Raw genomic sequence first — 21,474 nt, forward strand, 5'->3', positions numbered from 1 at the left:
CAAATTCCATAACAATTTTTAGATTCAATAACCGTACATGGCAAGGTAAAGCAAAGGAAGGCAGCCACCGCTTAACCCAACATATTTATCATTTACCCCTTATTTAACCCTTATGAACATGGTAATGATATAGAATAAAGAAGTCCCACTCAATATCGGTTATTTCCTCCTCGCCCAACTTGGTTCCTTTTAGTCACCTTTCGGCCTTTCCTCCCCCACCTCCAAGCCATCCAATGTAATCTTCAATTTTTCGGTATGATACCAGACTGTGTCCTTGAAAGGTAACATAATCCTGACTATCTCCTCCCGAGTACAATAGGCCAATATGAATTTCTTCCATTTGTTAAAACGTTGTCGTATTCTATCTGCCCTCCTTTCTGCATCCAGTCCTTCTATTTCAAGAAGATGCATGAGCTGACCCAAGATCTCCTCAAACGTAGGGACCCCAGACTCCAACCATTTATTAAGAAACACACTCTTGGCTGCCAGAAGTATCACATGTATAAGTCTGGGTGGGTTAGTCTTCTTCCCTTTAATATCGCTCTCCTCCTCCAAATGGTGAAAAAGAGCGAACCCAGGTGATAGCCAAACTTCAAGACCCCACACCTTTTGTATACAACTTGTGATCTCTGACCACAATGGGCTCAAATGGGAGCAGGACCCAATAGCTGGTGGTTTATAGTCATTTACACCAGCTACATATACAGTTAGGTCCAGAAATATTTGGACAGGGACACAAGTTTTGTTATTTTAGCTGTTTACAAAAACATGTTCAGAAATACAATTATATATATAATATGGGCTGAAAGTGCACACTCCCAGCTGCAATATGAGAGTTTTCACATCCAAATCGGAGAAAGGGTTTAGGAATCATAGCTCTGTAATGCATAGCCTCCTCTTTTTAAAGGGACCAAAAGTAATTGGACAAGGGACTCTAAGGGCTGCAATTAACGCTGAAGGCGTCTCCCTCGTTAACCTGTAATCAATGAAGTAGTTAAAAGGTCTGGGGTTGATTACAGGTGTGTGGTTTTGCATTTGGAAGCTGTTGCTGTGACCAGACAACATGCGATCTATGGAACTCTCAATTGAGGTGACGCAGAACATCCTGAGGCTGAAAAAAAAGAAAAAATCCATCAGAGAGATAGCAGACATGCTTGGAGTAGCAAAATCAACAGTCGGGTACATTCTGAGAAAAAAGGAATTGACTGGTGAGCTTGGGAACTCAAAAAGGCCTGGGCGTCCACGGATGACAACAGTGGTGGATGATCGCCGCATGCTTTCTTTGGTGAAGAAGAACCCGTTCACAACATCAACTGAAGTCCAGAACACTCTCAGTGAAGTAGGTGTATCTGTCTCTAAGTCAACAGTAAAGAAAAGACTCCATGAAAGTAAATACAAAGGGTTCACATCTAGATGCAAACCATTCATCAATTCCAAAAATAGACAGGCCACAGTTAAATTTGCTGAAAAACACCTCATGAAGCCAGCTCAGTTCTGGAAAAGTATTCTATGGACAGATGAGACAAAGATCAACCTGTACCAGAATGATGGGAAGAAAAAAGTTTGGAGAAGAAAGGGAACGGCTCATGATCCAAGGCACACCACATCCTCTGTAAAACATGGTGGAGGCAACGTGATGGCATGGGCATGCATGGCTTTCAATGGCACTGGGTCACTTGTGTTTATTGATGACATAACAGCAGACAAGAGTAGCCGGATGAATTCTGAAGTGTACAGGGATATACTTTCAGCCCAGATTCAGCCAAATGCCGCAAAGTTGATCGGACGACGCTTCATAATACAGATGGACAATGACCCCAAGCATACAGCCAAAGCTACTCAGAAGTTCATGAGTGCAAAAAAGTGGAACATTCTGTAATGGCCAAGTCAATCACCAGATCTTAACCCAATTGAGCATGCATTTCACTTGCTCAAATCCAGACTTAAGACGGAAAGACCCACAAACAAGCAAGACCTGAAGGCTGCGGCTGTAAAGGCCTGGCAAAGCATTAAGAAGGAGGAAACCCAGCGTTTGGTGATGTCCATGGGTTCCAGACTTAAGGCAGTGATTGCCTCCAAAGGATTCGCAACAAAATATTGAAAATAAAAATATTTTGTTTGGGTTTGGTTTATTTGTCCAATTACTTTTGACCTCCTAAAATGTGGAGTGTTTCTAAAGAAATGTGTACAATTCCTACAATTTCTATCAGATATTTTTGTTCAAACCTTCAAATTAAACGTTACAATCTGCACTTGAATTCTGTTGTAGAGGTTTCATTTCAAATCCAATGTGGTGGCATGCAGAGCCCAACTCGCGAAAATTGTGTCACTGTCCAAATATTTCTGGACCTAACTGTATATACACTGTGTATATACAGTACAGACCAAACGTTTGGACACACATTCTCATTCAAAGAGTTTTCTTTATTTTCATGACTCTAAAAATTGTAGATTCACATTGAAGGCATCAAAACTATGAATTAAAACATGTGGAATGAAATACTTAAAACAGTGTGAAACAACTGAAAATATGTCTTATATTCTAGGTTCTTCAAAGTAGCCACCTTTTGCTTTGATTACTGCTTTGCACATTCTTGGCATTCTCTTGATGAGCTTCAAGTAGTAGTCACCGGAAATGGTCTTCCAACAGTCTTGAAGGAGTTCCCAGAGATGCTTAGCACTTATTCGCCCTTTTGCCTTCACTCTGTGGTCCAGCTCACCCCAAACCATCTCGATTGGGTTCAGGTCTGGTGACTGTGGAGGCCAAGTCAGCTGGCATAGCACCCCATCACTCTCCTTCTTAGTCAAATAGCCCTTACACAGCCTGGAAGTGTGTTTGGGGTCATTGTCCTGTTGACAAATAAACGATGGTCCAACTAAAGGCAAACCGGATGGAATAGCATGCTGCTGCAAGATGCTGTGGTAGCCATGCTGGTTTAGTATGCCTTCAATTTTGAATAAATCCCCAACTGTGTCACCAGCATAGCACCGCCAAACCATCACACCTCCTCCTCCATGCTTCACGGTGGGAACCAGGCATGTAGAGTCCATCCGTTCACCTTTTCTACAAAGACACGGTGGTTGGATCCAAAGATCTCAAATTTGGACTCATACGAAAGCACAGATTTCCACTGGTCTAATGTCCATTCCTTGTGTTCTTTAGCCCAAACAAGTCTCTTCTGCTTGTTGCCTGTCCTTAGCGGTGGTTTCCTAGCAGCTATTTTACCATGAAGGCCTGCTGCACAAAGTCTCCTCTTAAGTTGTGTCCAAACTTTTGGTCTGTACTGTATATATACATTTTTATATATATATATATATATATATATATATATATATTATTTTTGTTTGCTCCATGTCTTACATTTATCTCGTGTTTGTAAATTCTACTTCATCATTAGCTGCATGTTATATTGGCTTATTGTAGTTGATATCCTTAATATTGACTCATTATAGTCGATATTTGCATATTCGTACTGTAGAGTGCTTATTGTGCTTTAAATTAGGGACATTGCACCGTGTGTACATCAGAGTGAGAAGCCACCAATTTACATAAGGGTGTAATACCCTCCGTAATTATGTGTTTGGTTCGAAACGTGTAGTTACCACAGGACTTTTTTTATGGAGTTTTGTACATGTTTTTTATAGCTTGGAAATCAATTTTGATGATTTTATATATTATTGGATGTTTTCTTGCTGCTGGATACACCCACCCTTTTTTGGTTACCTATTAGCCGCCCTTTATTCGAGCACCGTCCAGAAATTTCCTCTCCTTGGAATTGTTTCATATGGTGAGCTGATCCCTTTTTTTTCCCTCTGCTGATAGGTAGGATATGATTATAGGCTTATTGCACGATTACCTAGGCTTTTTTGCTGCAGCAGTTATTCCTTGCTTATTAACACTTTTTTTTCCCCTCACCCTACCATCAGTTTATCATTTCTGTACATCCCATACCCATTGTACTATTTTTATGGGGCTACTATATGGTTGTCCAGGGGTTTTTTTGTAACATTTTGTAATTTTATTTGGATTTTTCTTTCATGCTAATTTGCTTAGATGCCTTTCACAGTTTATTTTGTTAAAAACTAAACATCATGTTATTTGCAGAATTTCTAAGGTCAATGGTAATTTTTCAGTGGTCTATAGTTAGGATCCAGGACATGTACTAATGTAGATATACAAGATGTTTCTTCTTGAAGATAAAAGCTTTATAAAAACATTTGATAAGGTAACCTCAAAGTATTCTACATCAGGGACACCACAAGGAGCTGCATGTACATTTGGAATGATCCTCAGAAAAATTATGGGGTCATACAGTTGAAGCCAGAAGTTTCCATCCACTGTCTAAAAAGACACATCTGCAGGTTTTTCTCTCTATCTGACATGAAATCAGAATAAACCTTTCCCATTTTAGGTTCCCAATTAGGAACCAAAATTATTTATATTTGCTGAATGCCAGAATAATGAGAGATAATGTTTTAAGGCATTCTAATTACATTCTGCAAAGTCAAAAGTTTCATTAGTATTTGATACTGTAAAAATTTACCTTAAACTTAACCTTAAACTGTATGCCTTGAGTTAAACATTCTGGATATCCTTCCACAAGTTTCTCACCATAGTTGGTAGGAATTTGGTCCCATTCCTGCTGAGAGAACTGATGTAACTGAGCCATGTTTGTAGGTCGCCTTGTTCGCACCGGCCTTTTCAGCTTTGCCCATAAATTTTCAATAGGATTGAGATCAGGGATTTGTGATGGCCACTCCAAAACATTGACTTTGTTATCCTTAAGTCACTTTGTAACCCGTTTGGCAGTATGCTTCGTGTCATTGTCCATTTGGAAGACCCATTTCCACCCAAGCTTTAAGTCCGTGGCTGATGTCTTGAGATGTTACTTCAGTATTGCCACATAATCTTCTTTCCTCATGATGCCGTCTAGTTTGTGAAGTGCACCAGTCCCCCTGTGGCAAAACAACCCCACAACATCATGCTGCCACCCCCATGTTTCACAGTTTTGATGGTGTTCTTAGGCTTCAAAGCTTCTCCCTTTTTCCTCCAAACGCAACGATGGTAATTATGGCCAAAAAGTTCAATGTTAGTTTTGTCAGACCACAGGATATATCTCTAAAAATTAAGGTCTTCCCGTGTGCATTTGCAAACATTAATTTGGCTTTTTTATGTTTGTATTGGAATAATAGCTTCTTCCTGGCAGAGTGACCTTTCAGCCCATTGTGATACATTATTCGTTTCACTGGGGATATTGACACAATCTTACCAGATTCCACCAGCATCTTCATAAGGTCTTTTCCTTCTGTTCTTGGGTTGATATGCACATCTGACCAAAGCACGTTCATCTTTGGTACACAGAACCCATCTCCTTCTTGAGCGGTATAGTGGCTGGACATTCCCATCTTGTTTGTACTTGCACATAATTGTTTGTACAGATGAACGAGGCACCTTCAGGTATCTGGAAATTGCACCCTAGGATGAACCTGACTTGTGCGAGTCCACAATTCTCTTCTTGAGATCTTGGCTAATTTCTTTTGATTTTCCCATGATACTACACAGAAAATCAGTGTGTTTCAGGTGTGCATTAAAATACATCCACAGGTGTGTCTCTAATTAACTCAAATGTTGCCAATAAACCAATCAGAAGCTTCCGAAGACATGACGTCATCATATGGACTGTCCCATATTGTTTAAAGACATAGTAATCTTCGTGTGTGTAAACTTTTGACTTTGCAGAAAGTAATAAAAATGCATAAAACATTCTCTCATTATTCTGGCATTTGGCAAATATAAATAATTTTGGTTCCTAATTGACGTAAAACGTGAAAGGTTTATTCTGATTTCATGTCAGATAGTGAGAAAAACCTGCAGATGTGTCTTTATAGATAGTGGAGGGAAACTTCTGGTTTCAACTGTATCAAGGTTTTAATGCCAATTATTTTGCCTTTAAAAGTCTCAAACTTTGGTCCATGCATTATTTTCACAAATATGTGCAACTTTGTGTGATTTCAAACACCTCTCATCTTACAGTTCAGTAGTAGATGGCATAAAAAGTAGAGTAATATTTATAGACAGAAGTGTTACATCTTAAGATGAGCCAAATTTAATGAATTTTTTGCTTCAAATTGATAAATTTGCTGCAAGTAACAGCAATGCAGCCAGAAGGAAAGTGACTTTAAATAGCCCATTTAAAGACTTCCCCCCAGATCCTACTTTTTGCAGCTCGTACAGTTTGTGCCTTTCGGTATACTACTAGAGTGAAACATATGGTTTATATTTGCAGACAGCTGTATATGTGAATGTATTGACTATGGCGATATGTATGGGTTATGTTGAAATTAGAACAGCTGTGTTTAAAGTTCACAGATATTTATTCCAGTGATTTTATACATACATGCCTATGATTCATAGCAAAAGGAAGGGAAGCATTGGAGCGAGTCTTGTTCTCCAGAAAAATGTACACCGTGCTGTGCACCGCAGTTATGTCATTTTTGCACACTTTGTCCAACTTGCTTGACAAGGAGTGTGGCCTACCATAAAGGAGGTGTGGCTTGACTGGAAAGGGAGCATGGCCAGAAATGTGAGTGCACCAAAATTGTGCCTATATTTTGTAAAACCATTGTGTTGCATTTGAATATCTAGTCTAATGGTCCGCTTGACATGCAAAATGAGCAATCCTAGAAAAACTAATTTCACGGCAATCTGAAGAGGCTGCTAATCATCCAATAAACGACCAAAACAGGAGTTGCCCTATCGAGAACAATGGCAGCCTCTGTGCACTGTGCAATCTATTTCCAATTGTCCAGTGCATATCACTATATGTGACCTGTGTAAACAGACTATTAAACAACCGCCGAGCAGTAAATATTTACCCATTGGTGGTTGTTTAACTCTGCCATTTGGTTCATGTAAACAGACTTTAGGCTATGTGCGCACTAGAAATGTGAAGTTTCTCAAGAAAATTTCTTGAGAAACTTCTGCCAGTGAAAGATTTCCGGACCTGCGGAAAAAATCCGCACCAAATCCGCATGCGGTTTTGCCGCGGATTTGCCGCGGATTTGTCGCGGATTTACCGCGGATTTACCGCGGATTTACCGCAGGTTTGTCCCTGCAATAAATAATAAAGATAATCGATAGACAGATAATGGATAGAGGGAAAGATGGATAGATGAATAGATGAATAGATAGATAGAGGGATAGATAGATAGATGAATAGATGAATAGATAGATAGATAGAGGGATAGATAGATAGATGAATAGATAGATAGAGGGATAGATGGATAGATAGATAGATGAGAAAAACCTATATAATGTTCCACCTCCCTGCATTTTCTAAGCTGGCACCCTTTAGTGACTTTCATGTGGCACTAAAGGGTGCTTAGCCTTGTATTTAGCCATAAAATAAATAAATAATTAAAAAAAAAACGACGTGAGGTCCCCCCATTTTTTGTAGCCAGCTAGGGTAAAGCAGACGGCTGCAGCCTGCAGACCACCGCTGGCAGCTTCACCTTGGCTGATAATCCAAAACAGTGGGCACCCCACGCTGTTATTTTAAATTATATAAATAATTTAAAACAAAAAACGTGCGGTCCCCCCCATATTGGATCACCAGCCAAGGTAAAGCGGACAGCTGGGGTCTGATATTCTCAGACTAGGGAGGTCCACTGTTATTGGACACTCCCCAGCCTAAAAATAGCAGGCCGCAGCCGCCCCAGAAGTGGCGCATCCATTAGACGTGCCAATCCTGGCGCATTGCCCCAGCTCATCCCGCGCCCTGGTGCGTTGGCAAACGGGGTAATATATGGGGTTGATGCCAGATGTGTAATGTCACCTGGCATCAAGCCCTGGGGTTGGTGAGGTCAGGCGTCTATCAGATACCCGACATCACCAACCCAGTCAGTAATAATTAAAAAATAGACAACAAAAAAAGTTTTATTTGAAAAAACACTCCCCAAAACATTCCCTCTTTAACCAATTTATTGAAAAGAGCACAATCAATTCCACGTCCGGCGTATTCCAATAAGGGGGGGGGCACGGCGATCCATACCATAGTCGCTGTCCCAGTCAATGAAGAACAGAATGTTCCCCATTGGCTGGGAGAGCAATGCAGTGACCTGAGCTAACATCAATAGGTCAGCTCAGGTCACTGCAGGGGATGACGAGCGCTGCCATCAGGAGCATAGATGAGATCATTACCTTCTGTGATCATCTCCTGTACTGCTGACGTCAGCGCTGTCACTGACTTCTATGCCCGCCGCGTTGTCAGAAGTCTCGCGAGAGCCCGTGACGTCACCACTAGTGACAGTCTCGGGCCGCTCGCGAGACGGGCATAGACAGCAGTGACAGCGCTGACGTCAGGAGGCAGGAGATCGTCACAGCAGGTAATGATCTCACCTCCTGACAGCAGCGCTCGTCATCCTCGCGGCTCCCAGCACTGCAGGGTGTCAGTGTCTGCCTGCGCTGCTGCGTGACAGGCTGCTGACACTGCGGGCAGACACTGACACCCTGCAGTGCAGTGTCAGTGTCTGCCTGTGTCAGTGTCTGCCTGCGCTGCAGCGTGACAGGCTGCTGACACTGTGGGCAGACACTGACACCCTGCAGTGCAGGCAGCCGCGAGGCCGGAGCAGGACACAGACTGCACGGGCACCTGGAGGTCGCACGGAAGCGCTTCTGTGCAGCGTCCAGGGAGTGTGACGCCTGTGTTTACTCTGCTCCGCTTCCTCTTCCTGGCATAATGACATCGCTTCCTGCAAAACCGCAGGCAGCGATGTGCATTCCCGCAGGTAATTCGCGGCTATTCCGGTGGTATACCGCACATCATTGCTACCTGCGGAATACCCCCGGAATACCGCAGGTACCTGCGGAAATTAATGGACATGCACATTTTCTCAAGAAAGTTTCTCGAGAAAATCTTCTCAAGAAATTTTCTTGAGAAAAATCCGCACAGTGCACACAGCTATTTTTTTTTCTCATTGAATTTCATGGGAAATGTCTGCACAAAGATTGCAGACATTTCTCAAGAAATTTCCGGGGCAAATCCGCGGGTAAATTCGCAGGTAAAAAGCTCTAGTGCGCACATAGCCTTAAAGAGTAAAGGCCCAGTCACACACGACTTACCAGCGATCCTTAAAACGATGCGACCTGATAGGGATCGCAGGTAAGTCGCTGGGAGGTCGCTGGTGAGATGTCACACAGTCAGATCTTACCAGCGATGCAGGAACGATACAGGTCGCAGTAGTGACCTGTATAACGATCTCAGCAGTCACTGTGACCCTGTCACACAGTGTCAAACACAGCGATGTGTCCTGCCCAGCAGGACATCACCTTTGAAGAAAATGGCCTGGACCATTCTGCAACGACTAGCGATCTCACAGCAGAGGCCTGATCGCTGGTAGGTGTCACACATAACAAGATCGCCAACGGGATCGCTACTGCGTCACGGAAACCGTGACTCAGCTGCGATCTCGCTAGTGATCTCGATATGTGTGACAGTACCTTAACTGTCATTTTAATTTTTAGTGTGGAATTAGTAATACACATGAAAATAAGAAGCTTTTGTAAAATATTGTATCTTTCACCGCCAGAACTGATCATTAAAGGGGTATTCCCATCTCCAAGATCCTGTCCTAATATGTAGTAGTTGTAATAATAATTATATTAGCAATTATCGCCAATTAGGAATGTAGTATAGTTCTTCTGATTCACTGTCACTTACCTCATGTTCAGGGCATTGCAGGATCTTAGGTATCCATGGTTACAACTACTAGCAACTAACTAACTGTAACTATATACATGGTTGTAACCATAAATACCTAAGGTCCTGCAATGCCCTGCACATGAGGTAAGTGACATAGTGAATCAGAAGAACTATACTACATTTCTAATTGGAGGCATTTGCTAATATCATTATTACACCTGCATATGTAGAGGGAGGAGCTAGAGGCAGAGCTCTGCCCTCCTCCTTCCAGTCTACATTGAATCTTATCTGTAACAACTTCAATTTCCTATTTCAGTAATGTTAAAATCTGTCTTCACTGGATACATATTTTATCCATACATTGAGAATTTTAACAGACATGTGAATAGACACATAAACTATAATGTGTCTTTGGGCTATCCGTGATAGAAAAGAAAGGATAACCTATCTCTGCTCAAAAAAGACATAGACGTCTTGCCGTGATCCCTTGTCCTATGTGACTGCCTCAGCTATTCACAATGGATTAGATGACATTGCAGGAGTATGGTTTGTACAGAGATGGATAGGGGACCAGGCATGGGATGCTGCAGGATGATGTGTACATTTATATTTTATTACTTTACATGCTCTGGAAGTCAATAGCAAATTCTGCAAAAAAATATCCATGTGTTTGGCAGCAGCATAGGGAACAGAGGTGGGGAGTATAGTGGTTTTCATTTTATTTTACCTAATTTGCAGGGTCAAGCCTACAGACAAACCTACAGCGGCGACCAAAAGTTTAGCATTTTTTTAAAGTGTGATTTCTTCTGTCTGGTTATTGTGACGGCATTTTTCTTTTGATGAAGTGAAAGTGCATGAAGTTGTCTTCATGTAAGACCTTAATTTTAACCAAAATGCCTTTGAATAAAAGTATGGTCATTCCATTAAAGAAAACTGACTGCCATATTGATCACAACATAGAGAGTAATTCATTACATTATAATGCCATAATGTAGTATTTTGTAGCGTAACCTCTTGCTTTAATTACTGCACCACACCGACAGGACATTGAAGCCTTTAGGGTATAGAAGACATCTTGAGGGATCTTGTGCCATTCCATTTGCAAATCTGCAAACAATTCATCTTTATTGCTATAGATACAGGCCCCAACTCGTCACCGTAACTCATCCCAAAGATGCTCTATAGGGTGTAAATCAGGTGATTGACTTGGCAATTAGCAATAGGTGAACATTTTTCTTTGATAACAAATTTTTGACTAAATTGGATGTGTGCATAAGATCATTGTCTTGCTGGAATTTCTAGCCCCTGCCTACTTTTGTTTTACCATGTGGCAGCATTACATTTTCAAGTATATCCTTGTACATGATACCATTTATATTTCCACCAATTCTATGAGGCAGGTCAATGGCAGATGCAGAAAAGCAGCCAAAAACCATGACATTGCCACCACTATGTTTCACTGTAGGTGTTTGGTAGCTTACATCATTATGTTTCTTAATTGGAACTTGTGCATTCAAACCTACTGCTCTTAGCGGTCACACCACATTTTGGCGACTCACTTTGACCCCATATTCTATATTAATTTTGTGCACAATCTGTACAGCACTTTTATTAACATCAGATACCCACTTTTTCTTAATAATGTGAACAATTTTGGAGGAAGTTCACTTCTTGGTTTATCACGTGTTCCATAACCTTCTTTTTCTTTTTCTCTTCCTTTATTGTATGAGAGTTGAATTCCATAGCTACATCTTTTTGGCTTTTGCCGACTTTACTCTCAGAATAATAAGTTTCCTGATATCTGGTGATAAATTTGGCTTTGTTTTTGCCATGCTTTATAAGAAACACCCAAAATTTTTATTTTAGGAAAAATTAAACTACCCATGACAAAATATGCAAAACATTTGGCCCAGGAAATGTGGAAAACTAACACATAAAGGGATAAAGCAATGTTAAACATAATTTTCATCCTTATAGCGGACAACCTTTTGCTTCTGGTTTACGAAAATCACCAGGAAAATGGCATCACAACAACCAGACAAAAGTAATCACACTTTTAAGATAAAAAAGCAAAACGTTTGGTCACCACTGTACGTCAAAATCTGCATCCCAAGAAATACATGCTCAAGATGTGGAAACAACCATATTGAGATGGATGGGATATATTTTCCAACACTTTACTTTTTTGCATTGGTCCAGTTGCCTGATCATGACGTTTCATGTAAGATTGGGATCCAGTTTGGACTACTTCTTGGAGGTAGGAGGAAATGGCAAAAACAAGTTGATGGCAACTGTATTAGACCCAGCTGTCAGTGTGGGGGCGCGATTCCAGCAGATACAAAGAGTGGTCACTGAAGCCGCGCAAGTGGCGTCTCCGTGACTGAAACTGGAAGGAAGACTGCCAGGAAGATCAAAGTTAATTTCCTCCCAGCAGCGGGTTCAATGTTCAGGCACCAGGCAGGATATGCAGATTAACCCCATAGCGGCGCGTTAATATCGTTAAAGTTCCTTTCCTCCCAGGAGCGGGGTTCAATGTTTAGTCAACAGGCAGGATTCAAAAGCTATTAACTTGCAGATTAACTCCAGGTTATTAGTGATAAAGTTAATTTCCTCCTGGCAGCGGGCTTCAATGTTCAAGCACTGGGAATGATTGAAATGCTACTAACCTACAGATAGCTCCCTATCTGCAGGTTAATAGTGTTTTTACATTTGACAGGTTCCCTTTAAAGACAACCTTCCAACACTTTTGGTATGTTTAGGCCCAGTGCCCACGCTGTGCAGTTTTGACGTGTATTTTCAGAAATCTGCAGCAAATACGCAGATTTGGTGCAGAAAAAAAGAAATCTGCACCAAATACGCAAGGGAAAAATACTCAACGTGGGCACAGCACTTCTGAATTCTCAGTCTTTGCTGACTTCACAATGGACATGCAGATTTTGCGGCAGATTTCTGAAAATCTGCGTCAAAATCCGCATCAAAATATGCAGCGTGGGCATAGGGCCTTAAACTATTTTATGATAAAGGGGTGGAAAAGCTGAAAAGTTTTTATTTTTCCTATCAGTGATATTGACTGTAGGATGCCTAATTTTCACACCATGTTTGGCTCTAAACTCGCCAAGTGTCATGGCAGCATCAGATGCTGTTCAGACTACAGCCTCTCACTATACTTACTTTCTCTGGTGCTCCTGAGTTGCATCGGCAGGCTCGGGTGTCGACCAGCTGAGTGCTCATTAGTGATCAGACTAGCAGGAGTACATTTTTGTTATCTTGCTGGTTACCTTTTGGATCACATATTGTGGGAGACCTATGACAGTTACTTTCTTCCTTTTTAAGATGGAGGTATTTGTCTTCCCATGCCAACTATAGCTTTTTGCTAAAGCGGTCTGTGTGCTGTTGTGTTCCAGTAACTGGTGATTTTCTACATGTTGTTTGGTGTGCTGTGGAATTCCTCCTGTGGTCTGGTTATTTCCTCCCTGCTATTTGTTTTCCTCCTTATCATTTGTTGTCTGATACCTCTGTGTGAACGTGCTGTGTGATAGAGTTTTGGTTTCCACTGTTTGTCTATCACTGTTGGTGTTAACACGCTCCTGCCCTGGCCCCTCCCCCTGGGGTAAGGAGGGAGGGGGTATTAGATCAGGGCCTCTCAGGATCAGGGTCAGGCAGATGTCTCAGACATCCTCACTATCAGAGGTAACTCGGAGATAAGGGATAGCCAGGGTCCCCCTAGTCTGAGTGCCAGTCTAGGAGCCCCGATCCCTGATCTCCCCATGACAGTAATATGCTGTTGTTCCCTTTAGCGAACAGGCCATTAGCAGCAATTATTCTCTGTGAGCATTTACTTTTTATTTTGCATGACATTTCCCAACCATAAGAAGGCAGTGTAATACAGGGAAAAATAGAACAGACCCCCACTTAGAATGTCAGAACAGGCTTATTCACTGTGGTTTGGTGAAACTGATGTGTCTTAATACACTGAGATTTCAACAGAGAGGAGACCTATGCTGTAATGTTACTACAAACACCACACTGGATATTTCCAAGGTATTACGGAATAATGGCCTGGTACCTTAAATAGATGCAGAATAGTGTATGTGATAAACACTGCCTGCACTCTGCAGCTCTCCTAGCAGTGTCATGTCATTTGTTTACGAATGACATGACAGTGGTGGCAGAAGAGAGTTGCAGCGTGTGAACTGCGCGTGTCATATGCACTGTCTTACGCACTGTTCTACATCTATTCCAGGTACGAGCACATGAGAGAGGGAAGGCTTTGTAGCACAGAAGCGGTCTGGCAGGGAAATGTAGTTTTATCAGTGTAAGACTAGGACCGCCCTTCGGGCTGGGTGACGCAGGATGTGCAGAGAGAGGTCAGATGAGATGGAAAAAAGACACAAAGGTATAAGAAAGAAACTTTATGTTGGGTTTGGCTTTTATGTTAACAATAAGCAGGTATTTACTGTGCTTTGTGAAAAATAATGTGACTGTGAGAACAACCATTTAAATAACTGAGCATGATGCAATGGATACATGTGAACGCAGCCTTACAAATACTGATGTATAATACTGGGCACAATATGCTTAGTTTGTCATTATATACAGAATACTTTCATTATTATTACAGTATTATTATTTAATAGACTTCAGCTCGATCTTGAGCCATGTTGACTTGATGGATAAACAGTTTGTAGGAAGATCGATCTTGTGGAAGTCTAGATAGGCCCACCAGGGTCTTCAACATCGTTATCTTGATTGTATTAAGCCATCAGGTTGCTGGTCTTCCACTTTGCCTTGTTCCTTCTATTTTTACAACCATGATGTCCTTCTCCTCCAGTGATTGCTCTGTTCATATGATGAGTCCAAAGTAAGCAAGTCGTAGCTTGATCCTTGCTTAAGGCCCCGTTACACGCAGCGATGTATCTAACGATATATCGCCGGGGTCACGGATTCCGTGACGCACATCCAGCATCGTTAGCGGCGTCTTTGCGTGTGACACCAACGAGCGGCCGTTAAAGATGGAAATACCAAATCGTCCATCGTTGACACGTCGTTCATTTTCAAAAAATTGTTGATTGATGAGGACGCAGGTTGTTCGTCATTCCCGAGGCAGCACACATCGTTATGTGTGACACCTCATGAACGACGAACTACAGCTTACCTGCGGCCGCCGGCAATGAGGAAGGAAGGAGGTGGGCGGGATGTTACAGCCGCTCATCTCCGCCCCTCCGCTTCTATTGGGCGGCCGCTTAGTGACGTCGCTGTGACGCCGCACAAACTGCCCCCTTAGAAAGGAGGCGGTTCGCTGGGCCACAGCGACGTCGCTAGGCAGGTAAGTCCGTGTGACGGCTCCTAACAATATTGTGCACCACGGGCAGCGATTTTCCCGTGACGCACAACCGGCGAGGGCGGTTGCTTTCACCAGCGACATCGCTAGTGATGTCGCTGCGTGTAAAGCCCCCTTTAGAGTGACATGTCTGGCTTGATATGTACCAAAATTGATTTGTTTGCTCTTTTTGCCATCCAATGTATTGATATCATCCTTCTCTAGCGCCACATTTCGAAGGCGTTGATTCTTCTCTTGTCTTGTATCTTCATCATCGTTTTCTAAGCAGAATACTTAGATTCTATTTATATGCTATGGCCAGGGGTAAAATATGGGTGTATGCTTCCAGTGCCATCATTCATTAGCAGTTGAGTGCTTATTTTCACAAATGCATTGTTCATGACATGCAACAAATATGCAAAGCTTGAGGCCATAGATGATGTTACAACATGCTATAAAAAAATAAGAGAAAGGCTCTAGATAGCATGAGCACATTTGGCACAAATGAGCTAAGAGGTCATATGATTAGCGAGACTCGCCTTAGGGTTTTCAGCATCTATTAAAAAAACAAACAAACACTGTATTTGAAGTAGAGTATACTGATGATGCCAAGGATCTTCGGAGTGCTGGTGAAAAGATGTGTTGACTTATCTGTTAAAATCTGTTTTATTTGTTATAAAAATATGGCAGAGTTGTTGCAAAAATGTCCACATATGTCCCATTTATCTGGATGTAACTCGCAGATACCTTTTCATGTGCTAAAAAACACACCCTCATTCAGATGTATGGATCTCAGTTACAGTTGCAAAAATCTGGCACGCACATGTGAATAAAGCCTTCATGGTTCCACTTACATTGTATACTGTTGAGTTTACCCCTATCCTCTGAATGAAGAGAGGAGGAGGACTGAAACAGTGAGTTGATGGATGCTTGTAATCCACTGATGGCTCCACAAGGCAGCAATAAAGACTTTGACTTATATATATATTTGCTCTAATATTCAAGCCCTATACTTTTTCTTGGGGTTGGCCTGCAGTAACATATACATGGCGTTTCCGAACAGTTAATTCACCGGAGCTTTTCATGCGTTCACATTTAGTTTTCTCATCATTGTATTGTCCTGCTTTTTAATTGCAGATTAATCGACCTCCTACTAAAATTAAATTGCTGACATGTCAAGTTCGGCCAAATGTTGACGACAAAAGAAGCTTCTACCTAATCACACGTGAGTTATGGAACTCAGATAATTCATTTCATCTTGTATGGATGTGTATGACGCTGTGCACTGAACTTTAGACACGATAGGGTAGTAGTAGGAAGAGAGAACATGTTTTGTCTTCATTACTGTGATGTAAGCGCAGCACAAAGAATGTGTAATTATGTGGTTTCCAACCTTCATCTTTGAACTGTTAGGCATTGAAGAAGCACAGTAATTGTCTTCCGAGTTGTAGTCTTAGGGTATATTCAGCCTCTCTTTTTCTGGTGGTCAAGCAGAAAAGACTTTAGTAAACTCTCCTTTTCTCTGGAGTATTTTGCAAAAGTGTCTTTTGTTAACTTTTTTTAGGCATTTCCTGGGTGTTTTTTTGCTCATTTTAAAGGGAACCTGTCACCAGATTTGGTGACTGTCAGCTGCAGCCACCACCAGAGGGCTCTTGTATAAAGCATTCTAACATCTATATATATAATTGCCTTATTCTGTCTGTCTGTCTGTCTGTCTGTCTGTCTGTCTGTCTGTCATGCTCCGAAATTGTGTCCTTACGGTGACACAAAGCTGATTGGCCGCTGGGCTCGCCATGGCCCCGCCCCCCCACACGGATTGGCCTCTCGCCCCGGCTCTCTGCAGGCCCCGCCCCCCTCACGCAATGCACGCTCGCTCTGGCCCAACTGACACGGAGCTCCGATTCCCAGGTGAGTACACACACACACATCAGATCACACTCACTCTCACACACACCTCACACATCACAACATCCTGGGAGATCGCTTGCTTCTACACCGGCTCCGTCAGGATCCCAGCAGCGCCAGACATAACCTTGCGATGCTGGGATCTTGACGGAGGCCGTGAAAGCTGGTAACCATTATACACATCGGGTAACTAAGGTCCCTTAGTTACCCGATGTGTATCATAGTTACCAGCGTACACCGGCTCACACTCACTCTCACACACACCTCACACACACATCACATCGCATCCACACATCAAGGTCCTGCAGCGGCGGAACATACACACACGCACACACACACATAACAGCACACACACACACATACACACATCAGATCACACTCACCCTCACACACACATCACATCGCATCCACATACTCACAACATCCTGGGATATCGCTTGCTTCTCGGCGGCGATACTGTGCTGTGAGCTTCCAGGACCTGCCGGGGGATCACATGGCCAGAAGCATGTAATATCTCCGGATGTTGTGAGTATCAGCGCGTATGTGCGATTTCGTCAGTGTCTGTGTGTGTGAGTGTATGCGATCGGGTGTGTGTGAGTGTATGCGATCGGGTGTGGGTGAGTGTATGCGATCGGGTGTGTGTGAGTGTATGCGATCGGGTGTGTGTGAGTGTATGCGATCGGGTGTGGGTGAGTGTATGCGATCGGGTGTGTGTGAGTGTATGCGATCGGGTGTGTGTGAGTGTATGCGATCGGGTGTGTGTGAGTGTATGCGATCGGGTGTGGGTGAGTGTATGTGTCGCGGGCGGGGAGGAGGGTGTCAGCACACCGCGCTCACCCCTTCTGCTCGGGTCCGGCAGCTGCTCAGTGGTGGCTCGAGCTGTGGGCCGGATCCCGGGGTTTCTCGAGCGACACTCCTCACCCGTGAGTGAAAGGGGGTTTTGTGGTTTGGGTGTAGGGATTGTTATAGTTCGTGACGCCACCCACGGTTGTGGTGATTTCACCACCGCTGCTCAATGTGGGGATCCCGGGGATGGTGATGTGGAGCAGCCAGTTGTTGTGTTGCCCCTCCGTGGTGTCACGGCCAGGTGGACGGGCAGACCCAGGAGGTGGATCCACTGGGCCGAACTCCAAGATGGTAGTAAAGAGTCCGGTAGCTGGAACACTATAAACAGCAGAACAGTCCGTGCACACGAGTATAGCGGAGAAGTCCCTGGGACCACGGAGTCACGGGTGGTAGTCCGGGTGACGCAGCTCAGGTTCGGAAGCCGAGATGATGTCAGGCGGGGTCCGGAACCTTTGGAGCGAGATGACGGGTCACCGCAGGGATCCGAGATGGTGCGGACTGTCAGGATGGCAGATGGACAGCGTTCGGGGTTCAGGATACGGCAGGACTGGATGGCGAGGCAGGCACGGCTCTACAAGAGAGATAGGTGAGTATATGCACAGCGACACCAGGAGACCTGACTCCTAGCTTAGGAAACACGAAGATCAGGCCCCGCCCCCTTGGACAATAAACCCCTTTATACCCTGTACCTGTTTAGCCTCATTTCCTGTTAATGGACGCTGGCCCTTTAAGAAAGGGTCAGTGACCGCGCGCGCGCCCTAATGCGCATGCGCGCGGCCCGGGTGCCAGAAGCCAGGGAAGGAAGCTGAGAGGAGGACGCAGGGGAGCCGGCCAGGGCCTGGGAAGCCGTCGGGCGCCGGGATCGGAGACCAGGGGGCCTGGGAAGGACGGGCACCGGAGGCTGGAGAGCGGGGAGCGTGGCAGGTGAGCCGGGGAGCGGGGCTGAGGACCCGGGGAGGGGAGCCGAGGACCCGGGGAGCGTGACACGTGGGTAGGGGTTGGTGATCCCGGGGCCCAGTGGGGTGCAGGGGCGCAGGGGCAGCGCTGTGCCTTGCGGCACTGAGGTACTCACTCAGCCAGTAAACACGACACAGTTCTCGGTAAACAAACGGCTGGTTGGACGGGTCCCTCGGACGGTTCACGGTGCTGCGGTTCAATGCAGTTAGCGGTGACGGTCTCTTCCCTGCACCTTTGAAATGTCTGTTTGGTAGCGGTGGATTCCCACCGGTTACCCGCTCCCCGACTGCAATCTAGGCCGGAGGACCTCCACACTTTGCCCGCAGGCGCCGGCCCTGGGAAACTGGTGCCTTGGCGGTGGCGGTGTTTCCCCGTTGTGGTTGGACCTTTGCCGTCAATCAGGACTTGCTTGTTGGGGGATCTACGTCCCCTTCACTAACGGATTTAGCAATTTACAGCGACTCCAAGCCTTGCTGGGATCCGAAAGCCCCTGTTCTGGTGCTGACTGCCCTTTGTATACTGCTCCAGACCCCCGGATACACACAGCCTCCGTGGCCCTTCCAGCAACCTCCAGACAGTCCCACTGCAGATCTTCACCACTGTCTGCTGACCTTGCTGACTCCGTCTGGGCACACAGCCACAGACCAACTTCAGGCTTTCTGTCACTTCCACTGCTGTTTCACTCTAGCTCCCTCCTGAGCCACACTCTGTTGTTTCCTTCTCACACAAGCCCTGCCTGGGCTAATCTCTCTCTTAGCTCCTCACTCCTGCTCCTCCCTGAGCTATCTCCTCTTCCTATCTGCCTGTAACTTCCTGCCTCCAGAGCTGTGAGCTCCTCGATGGGCGGAGCCAACCGCCTGGCCCACCCCCTGGTGTGCATCATCAGACTCCTGGAGGAAGGCAACAAGGATTTGTGGGTTAGCTGGTGTACCTGCAGGGAATGTGGGGTGCGTGTGTGTTGTTATCTGTGTCCCCTGGCTTGCCCAGGGCGACACATTCCCCCTTAGCAAAACGCAGACCGTCCTCGGGCTGCCCGTCCAACACCGGTTTTATTTTCCTTTTTGTTTTTCTGTAAATGTAAAAAGGTATAACATTATAAACGGTAAATTATGTACATTTTTAATCACAACTCTTCCCAAGACGGGAGGCACATTTACTTTTAACGTTACAACGGTATACGGTCACGGTTTCCGCTCTCTCCCACCCAAGCAACCTGGCCCTGATGCTGCCCCTAAAACCCAGGCAGCACCCCTTGACCCACAGTCCAGCACAAGTCACCCGAGCGGGATCTGTCCTTGCCCTCCAGAGGGTGGCCACCGGTTCCTTTGGTGGCTGCGCCCTGGCCTGCTCCGCTCAGGGCCCTCCCTCCAACCTGCCTCTCCGGAGACGGTATTGCGGAAACGGTAACGGTAACCAACATATTTACAAGCCACTTAACGTTTGTGGTGCCCTGCAAGTTCACGGGCTTGTCCATGGATAGTTCCCATGCAAATAAACTTTAAACGGTCCCCACGGGGACAACGGTGCCGGCTCCTGCCGGTTCAAATCACAAAGCAAATCAGGTAACTTGTTCGGTAATTTTCATTTTCTTATCATTCTCAACTTTTCAAATAAACAACAACTGCAGTGGTGGTCCCAACGGGGACGATGCAACGGGCATCCGCTGCCCTACTCAGATTCTTCGGCTGCGGCGGACCCATCTTCCTCCGACATGGGCTCGGTGTCAGGCCCGGAGTCACCATCAACAGCTTCCACACCAGACGGGTAGCTTCCAACCGCCGTAGCTTCTAGGCTTGCTACTCCCTGGGCTGCAATCACGGGGGGGGGGGGGGGGGTACGCCCAACGGGCCAGGTGCTGTGCAGCATGCGAGCAAGTAGGACGGAGGCAACCTAGGAGCCAGGGTCAGACCGGGTCCCTCAGCCGCAGCGGCCGGTCCCTCCGGGACACAGGGGCGTGGGTCACTCTCCGGTTCCTCCATTCCATACACTCGCGCTACGGCAACTAGCGCCTCCACCTCTGCGGCCCATTGCTCCATCAGCCCGCCGATCTGCCTCTGATAATGACGCCAAATCTCCACCGTTCGGGCCCTCAGCCATGCCGCTGTCCCGGCCACCGGCTCGGCCGCCTCCGCATAGCTCGGCGGGGCGGACATTTTCCGTTAGGGTCGATGGATCGGGGGTCTCAGTGGGTTTGTTGCGACGCCACATTTACATGCGTCCAGCCGCCATCGCGTCCCCCTTAGCTCTCTCCGGCCCCTCCTCTCTCGGGGCGGAGTTTTGGCCTTCGCACTTCTACTGCTCGAGAAGACGCTCGAGCGGGAACTTTTCGCGCCAAAGATGGCGGCTTCTGAAATTTCCCTGCCGGATGCCTCCGGCGGTAACAAGGCGCACCTCTACCTGACGGCAGAGCGGTAGGATCCTGTTCGTGACGCCAAGTTGTCGCGGGCGGGGAGGAGGGTGTCAGCACACCGCGCTCACCCCTTCTGCTCGGGTCCGGCAGCTGCTCAGTGGTGGCTCGAGCTGTGGGCCGGATCCCGGGGTTTCTCGAGCGACACTCCTCGCCCGTGAGTGAAAGGGGGTTTTGTGGTTTGGGTGTAGGGATTGTTATAGTTCGTGACGCCACCCACGGTTGTGGTGATTTCACCACCGCTGCTCAATGTGGGGATCCCGGGGATGGTGATGTGGAGCAGCCAGTTGTTGTGTTGCCCCTCCGTGGGTAGGGGTTGGTGATCCCGGGGCCCAGTG

The 21,474-nt window shown here is 45.5% G+C and overlaps 1 protein-coding gene across 5 annotated transcripts in view; it reads left to right on the plus strand.

Annotated features, from left to right (window-relative positions):
• Positions 1-21,474, plus strand: part of LOC142289985 (arf-GAP with SH3 domain, ANK repeat and PH domain-containing protein 3-like) — a 224,445-nt gene that overhangs the window by 57,116 nt on the left and 145,855 nt on the right. For all 5 annotated transcript variants that reach the window (XM_075333929.1, XM_075333930.1, XM_075333933.1 and 2 more), the window contains one exon: positions 16,159-16,246. In XM_075333929.1, coding sequence (XP_075190044.1) covers positions 16,159-16,246 — 88 coding nt within the window. The remainder of the gene's footprint in view (positions 1-16,158; positions 16,247-21,474) is intronic.

Source organism: Anomaloglossus baeobatrachus, chromosome 2 (genome assembly GCF_048569485.1).
Source record: "Anomaloglossus baeobatrachus isolate aAnoBae1 chromosome 2, aAnoBae1.hap1, whole genome shotgun sequence".
In the NCBI taxonomy this organism is placed as follows: domain Eukaryota; kingdom Metazoa; phylum Chordata; class Amphibia; order Anura; family Aromobatidae; genus Anomaloglossus; species Anomaloglossus baeobatrachus.